A 14185-nucleotide genomic window follows, 5' to 3' on the forward strand; every position below is an offset into this window, starting at 1 on the left:
GAGTTGGTGATTGAGAAGCTAACCGGGGTGATTTTTCTTTGATCTTGACCTATGATGCTTGATATATGTTTTTCTGGGTATCTTGGCAATACGGTAGTTGGAGCAATAGCCATTGTCAAAATTTTGGTGTTCAATTGCTGTTCTCATGCTTGAGGTCAAGCATGATTCAGGTGTGGGGGGAATTGATAGGGTGTTAATTGTCGGTTATTTTATATTAATTTTCCCCTTTGTCCTTACCAAATATTGTTTAAATTGTTAATATATACTTATAGTTGGTATTTGGACCTATCTACAGGAAATGGAATTAAAAGTGCTAAAAAGGGGGACCTATTGGAGAAAGTTGCTACACATGTGAGAGACTCCAAACAAGCTTCACAAAACAGACGGATGGCATTTCTTTTTTGCTGATTAGGAGTTGAAGTCTTTGAGGAGCAAGAGGAAACGAAAAGAGAAAAATTCGGTTGGAGCTTACTTGTGGGAATTGGACTCTCAATTTGTGCGGGGACCACGGGAGCATTAGTCACTTTCCTTTGGTCTTTAAGTGAGAAACGTACAGAGGCATGAAAAAGAGGAATTCTGCAGAGCTCCAATTCTTTTGCTTTTTGACTCCTAATCCGTGGGGACCACTAGATAGCATGAGTCATTTTCCTTTGGCTTTAAAAAAGGACAAACGTGCAGAAGGTTTTCTTATCACTAGTTTTAGGGAGTTTTTTGCATAGTTTAGTTTTTATTCTTTCTCGGTTCCTTTGATGGCCTGGACCTCAATTAAATTACGTGGAGATTTTTCCATGAAACGTGGCTAAGTTTTTCTAGTCGAAGGTCAATTTGAGGACTCGGTTCCGAACATCTGTGAGATCTAATTATTTTACTTATTTCTTTTATTTATTGGTATTTGTGTGTTTCCTGATTTAATTGCTTATGCTTGTTATGTTATTTGAATGTCAAGAGCCCGATATTCGAATTAATCTAATAATCTAATGCCAATTTAATTGATTGAATCCGTAATTGTTCAATTGATTAATACCAGTGGCGACTAGTGTGATTGGTTTCATGTTAGGGAAATGTATGATCTAACTTAAACAAACCCTCGTAGCGTGTTTGTTGGTTAGAGTTGGGTTTTTCTAGATCTTAATGCAATTGGGGAATTAAATCCTACGGTCGTACCCAGGGTTATTTCTTGGTTAGAGAAATAGTTAGCGGTCGTACCTTAACTATCGAGAAATTAAGAAAAGGCTGGTTGTTCATCGCGTGTATGACAACTATAACCAATCTATTAATGAGTAATTGAATTATCTTTGCATCGATGATCAGTTGCATGGACCGTATCTGAAAAGTTGTACCTTTAGCTAGAGTCGTATTGATTGTTGATTAATTTCTATTTATTTCTATTAGTTGTTTTATTAGTTAGTTAATTAGTTATTTTATATTCTCCAAAAATCCCCCATACTTCGGACTTTAAAAGAAATAAATTATCCCCATTCCCTGTGGATTCGACCCTACTCACCGCTATATACAGAATCTGTATTTTTTTCTCGAGTAGGTAATTATTATTGCACAGGCTTGACACCCTGTCATTTCACCTCATTTTATCACTACTTTAAGGGAGGTACTTTTTATTATTATTTTAAGTTCTTTTATGTGCTCCTATGTGTTTTTTATATGTGTGATTGCATGTTTTAAATGTCTTTTCTTTTATTTTATCTTATTCATTTTTAGCTTTCATTTATTTTATTTATTTAAATTTTGATGATTATTTGGAAGGCATTTAAAAGCCAAATTGTAATAGATAGGTGTCCAAAAAATGTATTCAGTTAGGCCATGTAATTAGTTAGATAGATTTTATTTTCACCAAAATTGTAATTAGTTAGATAAATGTAATAGATATGTTTATTATTTTCAAAATTCCCCTTCTACATTGTAGTTAGGGTCCTTGTGATAACTCCACCTTCTCTTAGGGCGTACCTAAGGGTTTGGCGGACCGCCTGCCCAACTCTCGCCAGGACTCACTCATTAACGTTCTTGAAATAGCTATTCAAGTCTCGAAATTAACATAAAAGTTTCATTTCCAACCAACAATTCAAACTTAATTTACAATCCAAGAGTAAAACATAGGATTACATTTCTAAAGATTTCAAATACATCTCATCTACAAAAGTACAAGTACGAGAGATTATATACACTAGTTCGAGGCTACTTGCTCCAACCACCACCCCTGTAAGGAAAACAAAACTAAAGGATTGAACTAAAAATCCAATGAGGTTCCTAAACAAGCAATCAGGTAGGGAAACCATGGAAACATTATATTTAACAATTTGCATACTTTGCACAGCAATATCCAGTCATTCAAGAAATAAACATTCAATCATTGGAAGGATACGTGCTCACTTGGAGCCATTCATTCAAGTCATTCATTCATTCGCCAACCATTTTCCTTATCCTTCCGACATTAGAAAACATTTGCAAGTGAAAACTCCTTCAGTATTCTTGTCATTCATTCATTGATATCATTGCATTGAATTCACTGGCCAATTATCCACCAGATTTCGTGGTAATATTCAAGTATACCAAACATTGTCCCAGGGTCACCAGCCGCCCGACCGAGTCCACTTCTGGCTCGAGTCGACTGGCAATGAAGGGCAAGGGTTCAGTTCAGCCAAAAGGCTTACATTCATGCACAAGTAGCATTTAATCATTGAAAATTCACTTTTGCTTAGGTCGAGTGCGATAAAGTACACACTTGCCCATCGAAAATCCATTTAGCAATCATTGAAAAGCATTTAATATTCCAGCAACACTCACAACATTTCACATAGTCATTTAAAGCATACACATGCAAGGAACACTCACCTTTTAAAGTAAACCAAAGTTAAACGTTCGACTCCGGGTCGTGCTCATTCCCACCGTTAAACCCCAAAAGTAATCAGGACAAGATGTCATGAGACTTATAACATATGTTCTTGACAAGAAATCCATCACAACTCCACATATATAAAAAGTTTCAAATAACTAAATCAAGGCTGGAAATTTTGCCTCTTAAAGCTGAAAATTGCACACCAAGACTAAAATTCACATATCAAAGCTTAAAATTTCATATCAAAGCTTGAGTATCTCTTATCAAAGCTGAAAATTCATCTCAAAGTTAAAAATTGAACAATAAAATTGGAAATTAATCCAACCCTAACAATAACTTCACGAAACCCTAACAAAATCATGAAATTACCATAAACATGCTTCCTTTAACTTCAATCATAACATATCTTGCATAAATCTCAAGAAACAAGTAAAAAGAGATATTATCTAGGAATTTTACCTCAAAACCCCAAGGTGACAAGCAACTCAAGAGTTTCTTCCTCAAATAACTCCACCATAGGCTCACTTCCAAACTTAACTCAAGGTTTATCGGAGTGGATTAAGGTTGGTATTTGGATTCTTCACAAATCAAGCAAGGAAATCAAGATGAAAATTTGGAAGTTTTTCTCTCTTTTCTCTATCTCTCAATTTCGGCCTTAATAAGAGAAAATGAAAGGCTTGTGTTGTGAAATTGCAAGATAAAGACTAAAGGAAAGTCTTGGTCAAAAATTGGCTTGATGGTTGACAAATGGCGGCTTATGGTTTCCTTCCTGTCTCTTTGTCTTTCTTGATTTATATCTAGTCTCCAAAATATTTAGGGTTTCTCTAATACACTCTTATCACTTCTAATCACATCCTCCCTCTAATACCGCACTTGTTCTCATCCACCAAATATAACGCACACATCTCACTAGTCGGTCAAACTACCATAATACTTTACGAAACTTAACATGTATCAAAATTATAACAGGGAAAAGAGAAAATCTTGAGTTAACTTTTAAAATCACCATCAAATTAAGGCTAGCAAATAAACAAGTAAACTAAACTAAAAGGAAATATAAATTAATTTTCGGGTTCTCACACTTGTAACGATCCCACATCGGTTAGGGAGGAGAGTCTTGGCTGCTTTATAACTTGTTGTACGTGTCCGCCCTTCTGACCGAGGTCTTTTGGAGGGGTGCTGGGTTTCTTGACCTACGGGTTTGGGTTCTTCACTTGTTGTGAACTATAGCCCCACCTCCAGTAACAAAACCACGACCTTCTGGGCGGCTAACTGTGGGACAATATTAGTCAGGGGTGTTAGAGTTGGTATCAGAACCGATTCCTGACCCTGGTGTGCCAGCGAGGACGCTGGATCTCCTAAGGGGGTGGATTGTAACGATCCCACATTGGTTAGGGAGGAGAGTCTTGGTTGCTTTATAACCTGTTGTACGTGTCCCCCCACCTGATCGAGGCCTTTTGGAGGGGTGTTGGGTTTCTTGACCTGCGGGTTTGGGCTTTTCACTTGTTGTGGGTTATAACCCCACCTTCAAGAACAAAACCCACGACCTTCTGAGTGGCTAACTGTGGGACAATATTGGTCAAAGGTGTTAGAGTCACCAATATAATAGTTAGTTTTTATTTGCTTGCATGCTTGTGCACTAATGTATTTTATTCGTTTTTTCTAATATCTATTATAATTTCCTTTTTTAGTCTCACCTTTTGAACTTTTCGTGATCTCTTCAAATAATCATTTCTAGACATCACAATTAATGTGATTAGTATCAATTAAATTTTGAAGAGACTTTTCGACCCTCTCAATATCCTTTAGATCTAGATTTGTATCCATATAGAAACATCCAAAATGTGATAAGTTTTATATATTAGATTAGGAAAATTTTCGACTAAATCTCGCAACTACCCTTGGTTAGGTTGAAAGGGTGCCTTAGATCAAATCTTTGTTTTTCCTTTTTTCAAACATGACTCCCGAATTCTTTTATCTTATTTTCAAAGATTTGGAGTCATTTAAAAGGGTTTTATTTATTTTTATTTAAAATATATTTTTGGTGAATTGATACACCTAAACTCAATATCAAGTGACGACTCTACTATTTTCTAAAAAAAATTTTTAGACTATTATTTTGGACTCAAACCATCGCATATTTTAAGTTTCATTTTAAGCCTTTTTTCTTTATTTATTTTTTAAAATAAAAAACTTATTTTTTTAATACTATTTTTTCTTTTATTTTCAAAAATAAGGTGCGACGAACCTAAACTAAACGACGTTCCATTACCGCAAAAAGTAATCCACAGTGGATTTAAGGATGGAAGGTTGTGATTCACATGCTTGTTTTGCTTGTTGGCTGGCATCAGTTGCGTCAAAAGTTGGAGCACCCATTATGTCTGTCCCCGACCAAACTAGGCCCCAGCTTAGCATCGTCCGCCGGGCGTCACCTGCTCATGTAGCTTCTGTCTGCAGTCTGGCTCTTACCATTATTTATGATTGCGACTTTCCCATACCACTTGCATTTTCTGTGGTGAGAATTTTTCTATGAGAATTATCTCATTGTTTTTACTTTTCTTTTTTTTCTCTATTTGTCTTTTTGGAGAATAATAATGTATTGGTATGCTTTTTTAAAATCTGAACCATGAAAATATTCACAAGTCATTCATTTATTGTGTTCTGCTTCTTTTTCATATGTTGGAACTTAGAGATGGAATAACTGAGAATTGAGCTTGCGAGATACTAACAAAAGTTTGAATGTCTTTCAAGATAAAATGGCACTTCCTTCAAAAAGATAAAGTGACACTTCGCGAATGAATAAATGACAATCGAGTATGGCATTTACTAAGGAAAAGCCTAATGTATTTGAAGACAAAGTGGCCACTTTATGAAAGTTATTCACGAATGATAAAATCAGAAGTAGAGATATGGGATGGTTACGACTACGGTGAAAAGTTCATTTTTTTGCCCATAGCAGGCAGAAGCAATGCAATGAGGCCAAATGTGCTTTGTGGGGACGCACAAAGAAGCATATCCGGACACCACTGAGAAAGCCGATTGTGCGTAGATGAAAAAATGTAATATATTTTAAAATCATAATAAAAGTTGTCTTAAAAATTTATTCATCATCTAATGCCCTATACTTATATTTGATAAATTAAAATAGTTAATTAAATATTCTATTATAATATAAACAATTATATGTCATTGAGTTGATTGAATAATATTTTCTTTTTTTTTTTGGCATTTCAACTAGTTGTCAATTAAGTTTCAACTAAATCCTTTCCCCCACACAAAAACCAACTAAAAACAAACTTTTACATGTCTGACTTCTCTGGCTTTTTGGCGAGAGAAATGATAAGATTATTATAGCAGCCTTTGCCCAAGTGGAGAACCTTTGCTGCATGCTTCGCAAGCCTGTGGAATAAGTCAGGCATAATAGCTTCTCCAAAATGACTTGCGAGGATGGGTTCGTAAACTGATCTAATTAATGATGCCACATACTCTGCTTTAATATGTTCATCGCCGTATACTTGGAAATGGGATCTTACTGGGTAATCATCATCAATAGAGAAGCCAGCATCATAATGGGCCTTAAAAGTCTCCAGGTATAAAATTTCAAAAGAACCTTCCTCCTCAACTATGCACTTTACTTCTTCTGCTGAAGGTGTAAAGAATGGAAGATTGAAACTAGCCAATTTTTCTTCCTCCAGATGTCCCTGCAGATATGCCAATCATCAATTCAATTCAAATTATTTGAAGCACGAGACTTGGAAATTAGCCAATTTGCTAAAACATCAACTCTAGGAAAAAAAAGGTACAGTTTTTTTCCTTAATTTCAAAATGAATATATTATTATTACTTGTGCTTTTAGTTCATATTATTATTTTTTCCAATACCTTTTTAACCAAAAAGGGGGGAAAAGAAGATAGCCGACAAATTAAATCCCCCTATATTTCTAACTTGAAAGAATTATCTTATCTGTATTGGAGTTGTGTGACCTAACTTCTAATTAAAGGCTACTACCATCTGGTTTACGGTGAACTTGGTCTACACAAAGTTTATTCTATCAAGGTTATAAAGAATAAAATTGCATCCATTTTGCAGCTAAGGTAGGAACCTTGAATAAGCTAGCTAGCTATCTAGTTTATTTCAGATAACAAGCAATGAACATCTGATCATCAAAGAGACAGAGAAATGATAACCTCAACAATCAAGTCGTTTATTGCCATGTCAAGTAAGTCTAGGGGATTCGGTTCGTCGAATTCATCTACTTTACAAATGCAAGTAAGGAGCATTCGGCCACGTGAAAACAACTCTTTCGAATGAATCCTTAGAAATGTGGTAAAATCTTTCGTAAATTGATCCAAATATGCCTTTTGGACGGGCGGACGACTTGCTTTGGAAGAGTAAATACTCCCTTCGTTTGCACTAATCCCCAATTCAATCACCAAACCGCTGGGAACCTGCACGTCTAGAACTGGTAACTTATATAGTTGGATCATTTTGTTAGTGTTGCATGTGGGAATATAAATCATGAGCCACGACTTAAATAAAATATGTTATTAGTTTCTTCAGAAATCTCTTTCTTGGATTCCTGTGGATATCTTTAGAATTATTAAAGAAATTTCCATGCATAGTTACTAATGTGTTGAATGAAAATCATGAACTATTTTTGCTACAAGAAAAAGTAAAAAGATAAAGGGGATTAACTCAAAGACCTGAGATAACCAATGAAAACTGTAACAAGAGTGTATAAAATGCATGGACTCCTCGGGGAAGAGTCTGCCGTAGAAAGAGCCAGGCATTGCGCTTATTAGGCACGATCCTATTTTGCGTCCATTTTCTTTCTCAAGTTTGCGGTAGAAGCTTGGCAGCAACTTGAAAACCGAATTGAAATCATTTTGGAAAAGATCATTCAGAAAAATCTGAATGGTGGGACGTTCTAATTCATTCTTCTCTTCCTGGCCAACTTTGTCAATACTTTGCACAATGTCCCGAACTGTTAAAAGTGTGTTTGGTCCAGAAGCGCATCCCAAATCCGCAACTTTAATGCAGTTGTTGATGTTGGGCAAGTTGGCCCGCAACAATTCTCGTATGCATTGTTCAAGGACAGGTTTCACCTTGGCAAGAGCCAGCTGTTACACATACCAGTCCAAAATACAAATGTGAAGGGGGGGAAAAAAGACATACTAAGTTAGAGATCGACGTATCATAGCATGATTTACCACTACTCTGTGTGTGTGTGTTAAAGAGAGATAGAGAGACAGACAGACATTGTAGGATGAATTCTTGGCGTAGCTTGTATCGCCTTCACCTCCATTCATATGCAGGACTGCTTGGAGCTCCATTCATATGCAGGACAATCGAATTGCGACTGCTAAAGAAGGTGTCTGTTAATGATTAATTGTGCAAAATTTCGGGCTTAAATAGCGAAAATTTCATAGATGCGTGTGCGAACCAGCTACCTACGTGCGTAGAAGAGTCTGTCAATTGGTCGGAAAGAAAGCGCACAGCCAATGGGAACCAGACACGAATGATAAAATCAGAAGTTGAGATTTGGGGATAAAATATCTTATCTTATAGGGTTAAATGCAAAAAGCCCCACAAACTATATACCCAGTTGCAGTTTACCCCCTAAACTATAATAATAGACATTTTGTCCCATTGAATGATATGTTTGGACAAATCTACCCCTTTTATTTTAAGCATTGTTATTTTTCTTTTTTCCCTATCATTTTCTTTTTAAATTCTTCCTTTTTTTTCTTTAAACATTGTTTAAATAAGTAGACTAGATTAGTCAAAATTTGTTTATTTCTTAATTTCGTATGTCAATATTTTATAAAAAAAATCTATGGAATACAAGATTTTTTTTCCAAATGTTGGAGTCAATGTCATTTAAGAAATTGAACTTTTCAAATATATAATAACAAAATAGAGAAATTGATTAATCAATTATTAGTAGTATCAATAACAAAAAAAATGAACTACTATTGTTGTTTATTCTTATTTTTTATTTCACTACAAATAACAATTGCTAACTTTTCTTTTTTATGTGATATATAATATGTTACTTTTATTATAAGTAGTTGAGTAACTGTGAACTCTTAATTAGTTTATGGGTACTTAAATTGTTGAATTACTAGATTAATACACTTTACAATATAAGCTACATATATTTTGTAATAATAAAGAGTTTATGTCAAATTATTAAGAATAAATTTAACAAATAAACAAATTAAAAATAGTTTAAAAAATATTAAAATTTTTTATGTAAGTCTTTTCACATCGGAGAAAGACGTTGGCTAGTTCCACGAGAGAAGGAGAAAATAAAAGGAAAAAATGAAAAAAGCTAATAGAGGAAAAAACAAGAAAGGATTTAAGACAGTAGGGGTAATGTTGTCCAAACATATCATTCAAGGGGGCAAATTGCCTATTATTATAGTTTAGGGGGTAAACTGCAACTGGGTATATAGTTTGTGAGGGTTTTTTGTGTTTAACCCTATCTTATATAGAAAAAGTCAAGACTTCTACTCTCATATTGAGCCACGTGGCTGCATTTGGGAAGGGAGTCTACTGTAGTATATTGATAAGTGTATGTTTTGAATGTTTTAAATGTGTTTTATTAATTAGTTTTGGTGTATTTTAATTAATTTTATAGCTAATTAACTAAGTTTCTAGTGAAAATATACATTTTGTGGTTTAAGTATCAAAAATTGCATTTCTATAGATTTTAATGGTGAAAATTTCATATTTTTGTAGGTTCAATTATTCAAATCATCAATTGGAGTGACTTGAGAAGATATTTGGATGATTTGAAATGATTTAAAGAAAACATGAACTATCAAATGTTCAAAAGAGGAAATTCAATCAAGAATAAAAGAAAGGGAGTTTTCCAACTTTGATACCTTGTGGTCTTTCAGCTATATCTTGAGTTACAACCATTGAATTGAGGTGATTCTTAAACCATTTTAACACTAAGAGATAGCTGCATATTTGATATGAAGACTTGAAATCTAGTTTAGTCGTTTTCTTTGTCGAAATACAGAAGTGCATTTTTATTGTCAAAAACTAAAACAGAGTTCTGACTAGTCGAGAATATTTTGGTTATTTCTTGGTCCACAGAGCTCCAAATTAGATGATTCTTGAAGCATTGAAAATGGGCTACAACTTTAATGCTTTTTACAAGAGTTAGTTCATCCTCCATCATCAAGAAAATACCAGTTGACATTGGACCAAAAACAGAGCAAAGAGAAGACTTGACCAGAAATGAGCAAACTTGAAAAAGAGAAAAACGTGGGTATAATATGCGACCTTAGGTCATGTTTTCGAGGTCGCGTAATCTTCATTTGTGGCTGCAGCTTGCTCTGCGACTTTTGCTTTGTTCACACAAGCTTTTTGACTACTTTTTCAGCAAGAATTTCGACTAGATATGAGCTAACAAGTATGGAGACATCAAGAAACAACCTTTTGATGATTCTAAAAGCCAACTAGCACCAACCTTAACATGATTACTTGGAGTTTTAATCCTCTATAAATAGAGGCCTTTGGGAAACATTTTCCCAACTTTAGGAAGGCTAGAGAAACTCCACAAAAATGTAGTCTTCACTAGAATTTCTTTAGTTCATTAATTAGATTAGTATAGTATAGTTAGTGTAGCTTATCCTTCTTGTATTTGTAACTAAACTTGGATGAAGATTAAGGAGCAAAATGAAGAGTTTGATCTCATGTGACAAGGGTGATATCTCTTATACTATTTTTTCTCTTGTATTTGATTTCATATTTAGTTATTATACAAGTTTGGATTTGTGTTTAAATATGTATTTCTAAAGTTTATACCTAGAGTTATGGATGAACTTGCTATATCTTATTAGTGATATTTACTTGGTTATTTGATGATATTATTTTGAGCAAATTATTTATTAGTTTTACTTTTCTAATCATGATTAACCAACCATTAATTATGATAATATTAACGTGTTAAATTTGCAATGAGAATTGGGATTAACAATAGTTCAATGAAGTGATAAACTTAGGGAATACACTCACAAGAGTAGAGGTACACTTATGTGGATTTACTGACTTGTTTCATGTAATTTCATAGAAGAAATAAGTTTGTAATTAATTTCATAACCACGAGAGTGGGTATGGTTTAATTACAAGTATAGTTGATTCACTACGAGAGTAGATTTCATATACATTAAGAAATTATGCCATAACTAGCCAAGATAATAACACTCACTTAATCGATAATTTCATTAGCGAGAGTAGTTAGGAATTTCATACCTCTAGAAGTTTTATATTTTTATTTTTATTACGTTTACTTCATGTTTGTAGTGTAGCTTTAATCTTTTGCAATTTGTGGTAATCTAAATAATAAAGGAGTTCGAAAGCTATCGGTAATTGACAATTTTCTCTGTAGGTTTGACCCTTAATACTCTATGCTCAATCACGCATAGTATACTTGTGAAAAATCGCATATGGGGTATTTTGAATTTTATAAATATGAAACTTGACTATGGATGAACTAATTGTTATATACATATCCCGTGCCCATCAAATTTTTAATGCCGTTGCCGGGGAAGATTTTGCTCAATATTGGCGCTAAGAATAATTTTATTAATTTAGACATTTTTTCTTGGTTTTCTTGTTTTTGTTGTGTTTATTGTCCTTTTGTTATGTTTAGTGTCTTGTTGTGTCTTTTATTTTATGTTTAGTGTCATGTTTTTGTATTTGTCGAGTCATCTATTTTTCTTGACTAAACTTGTTTTTGAATTACTTTAAAAGTATGTTTAGAGTTTTAAGGAGAGTAGAAAACATGAGGAGACAATGCTTGAGAAGTGAAATATCGGCAATGGATTATTATCAAGTACAAAGCACCTTGAATAGAGGTAACCAAGATGTTACCGAAGGTATATCATTTAAAAATGGTTTAAAGAGTTTAAAGGCTAAACTTGATATTATAATATTAAAAGTTCAATTGGACACCATTACAAACATGCTTGAGCAAAAGAGGAATGTTAATACTTTTAATTCTTATCATGTGATTTGTAATTTGTGTGGAGATTATCATGCTACTCATACATGTAGGCAAGCACACAATGTGAATTATTATGATGAATTTGGGTATTACAGTCCTTATTTTGATCAATATGGTCATAACTGGGGGAATTCTTATACTTATGATTGGAATAATCAATGTATTTATAGTGATTCTCAATGTTATCATGATTACCCACCCGAGCGTGTCCAATATGAATCTAAACTATTTTGGGAATTAGCCATAGAAAAGCTAGCTAATGCAACCTTAGATCGTTTTGATAGGGTTGAGCAAAGATTAGATGAATTAACTTCTCATTTTGGTAGAATACAAGATCAATTACACGTTTTGTGTGAAGTTATTTTTTCTAATCATGTGCAAGATGACCCTAACATGAATGATGGAAATGTTGTATGTCGAAATGGATTGCATTTTGATGGAAATGATGCATTTAATATACGTTTCAATGAGAAATTGTCCATTTCACAAGATCATATCCTTGGAACTAACTTTAAAGCTCAAGAGATGAGCATCAATGACTCATTTTTCATTTCTCTTGAGGAATGTGTTGAAAACATAGGTTTTAAATATATCGTCACCCAAGAAAGGCAAGCAGATGTTCCTTTGGTGAGCACTCAAGTGACGCACATTCAAGGTATTATTTATCCATCGCTTGAGATATGTAAGCCTCTTCCACCTCTCATACTATTAGAACATGTGGCTTTTGATATCAAGCCACCATTTATTGATCCATCATGTCTTCTAATGATGAATTATTCATTGACAAAATCTCGAAAAATGAAATTATATAGTCGAACCAAAGACTATAAACAAAAGCGCTAGTTGAGAGGTAACCCAATATTTTGATGACTAATGTTAATTCAGTGTGATTTTATGTTTAAATTATGCATTTAATGTATTGTTTTTCTTTTGTAGGTTTGGGAAATAGAAGTAAAAGTGATCAAATGAGATGAAAAAGGCGAAATTTGATTGAAAAACTCCACCCCTCGATTTGAGTATTTAATGTTTTTGATTCGTTAAAGAGAGGTAAAATACATATTTTGATCATTTTACATAGCGTGCATTGATTATTTTATCGAAAGAATGATCTAGTGTGCATTTTAAGCAATAGGGGTACCATGTGTAATTTAAAAAATTGAATCTTCTGCAGAAAAATTGCAGAAAAAAACGCAGCCTCATGGAAAACGCGACCTTAAGTCACGTTTTCTTGAGGTCGCCTATTCTATTCTACAATTTTTCAACAGAATACACGAGTACAGAAAACATGACCTAAGGTCACGTTTTCAAATGTAAGACAGAAAACGCGAGCCTGAAAACACAAGTTCAAGCTCGCATTTTCTACTCACATTTTTTAAGTTCTTTTAAGAAACAAAAATGCAGGCTGCCTTATTCTTCTTTTTCTTCTTTTCTTCTTCTCCTCCTCACATTTTCTCACACATACTAACACACAATTCACCATTTTCCTCTTTTACTCAATTTCCTTGTAAGAAATCATCAACAAAATATTATTTGACCTTCATAGATCCTTTTTAACTAATTAGAATTCAGGAAAAAGATCTCAAAATTTGGTTGAAGGTTAGGGTTCATAATTTCTAATTCCATCAATTGAAGGTCAATTGGAGTGATTTTCATAGGACTTTTTGTATCATTTGTATCACCAAACATCACTCTACCAATTTGAGATAAATTTCTTGAACTTAATTTGGTATTTTAAAATTGACCATTTGCATATCTTTTGAGTTTATTGAAACACTTTGAATGGTGAATTTGTGATGTTATTTGTTGGTGTATATAAGTTCCATTATGCTTATGTAACATCTTTAAGCATATTTAGATGATCAAATGTGGGAATGTGATGATCTATGCAATGTTTCAATTCATGTATATTCCTATTTTATGATCAATGTAATAATTAGTCTTAGAATATTGTTAAGCATAATTGGATAGTTCAAATTGCTAAAATGTGACTTATTCATGATGCTTACATGTCTACATTCATTACATGGTGACATTTTAGCAAATTTGAATTTGTAAACTTTAGAGAGTGGCTAGTTTATCTAGTTAAAGGAAAATGATACATTTAAATGGAAATTTATTGCTTAATTTTCATATAAAACATCATTGGATGAAAAATTTTGAATATGTGAAGAATTCAGCAATTTGTAGAATTTTAGGAGTAAAAAATGTGTGAAGTGAAGTGAAATGTTTCATTGTACCTTGAGTAGTTTCTTGTATATTTTATATGGGCACATCACCACGACAAAGGCGTAGAAGTTACGGATCGCCATTTT

General features: G+C 33.5%; 1 protein-coding gene across 2 annotated transcripts; it reads right to left on the bottom strand.

Annotated features, from left to right (window-relative positions):
* Positions 1 to 6077: 6077 nt before the first annotated feature.
* On the bottom strand, positions 6078 to 8251 carry LOC113777836 (theobromine synthase 2). Of its 2 annotated transcripts, none has more exons than XM_027323049.1 (4): positions 8062 to 8251; positions 7555 to 7971; positions 7039 to 7299; positions 6078 to 6552 (listed from the first exon to the last, which is right to left on the bottom strand). In XM_027323049.1, exons 1-4 carry the CDS (start codon positions 8182 to 8184, stop codon positions 6151 to 6153), a joined length of 1203 nt encoding a protein of 400 aa, XP_027178850.1. In that variant the 5' UTR covers positions 8185 to 8251; the 3' UTR covers positions 6078 to 6150. The 2 variants fall into 2 exon arrangements, with proteins under 2 accessions (XP_027178850.1, XP_027178851.1); XM_027323050.1 differs by having other exon boundaries at positions 8110 to 8248.
* Between the last annotated feature and the right edge of the window lie 5934 nt (positions 8252 to 14185).

Source organism: Coffea eugenioides, chromosome 7, assembly GCF_003713205.1.
Source record: "Coffea eugenioides isolate CCC68of chromosome 7, Ceug_1.0, whole genome shotgun sequence".
In the NCBI taxonomy this organism is placed as follows: domain Eukaryota; kingdom Viridiplantae; phylum Streptophyta; class Magnoliopsida; order Gentianales; family Rubiaceae; genus Coffea; species Coffea eugenioides.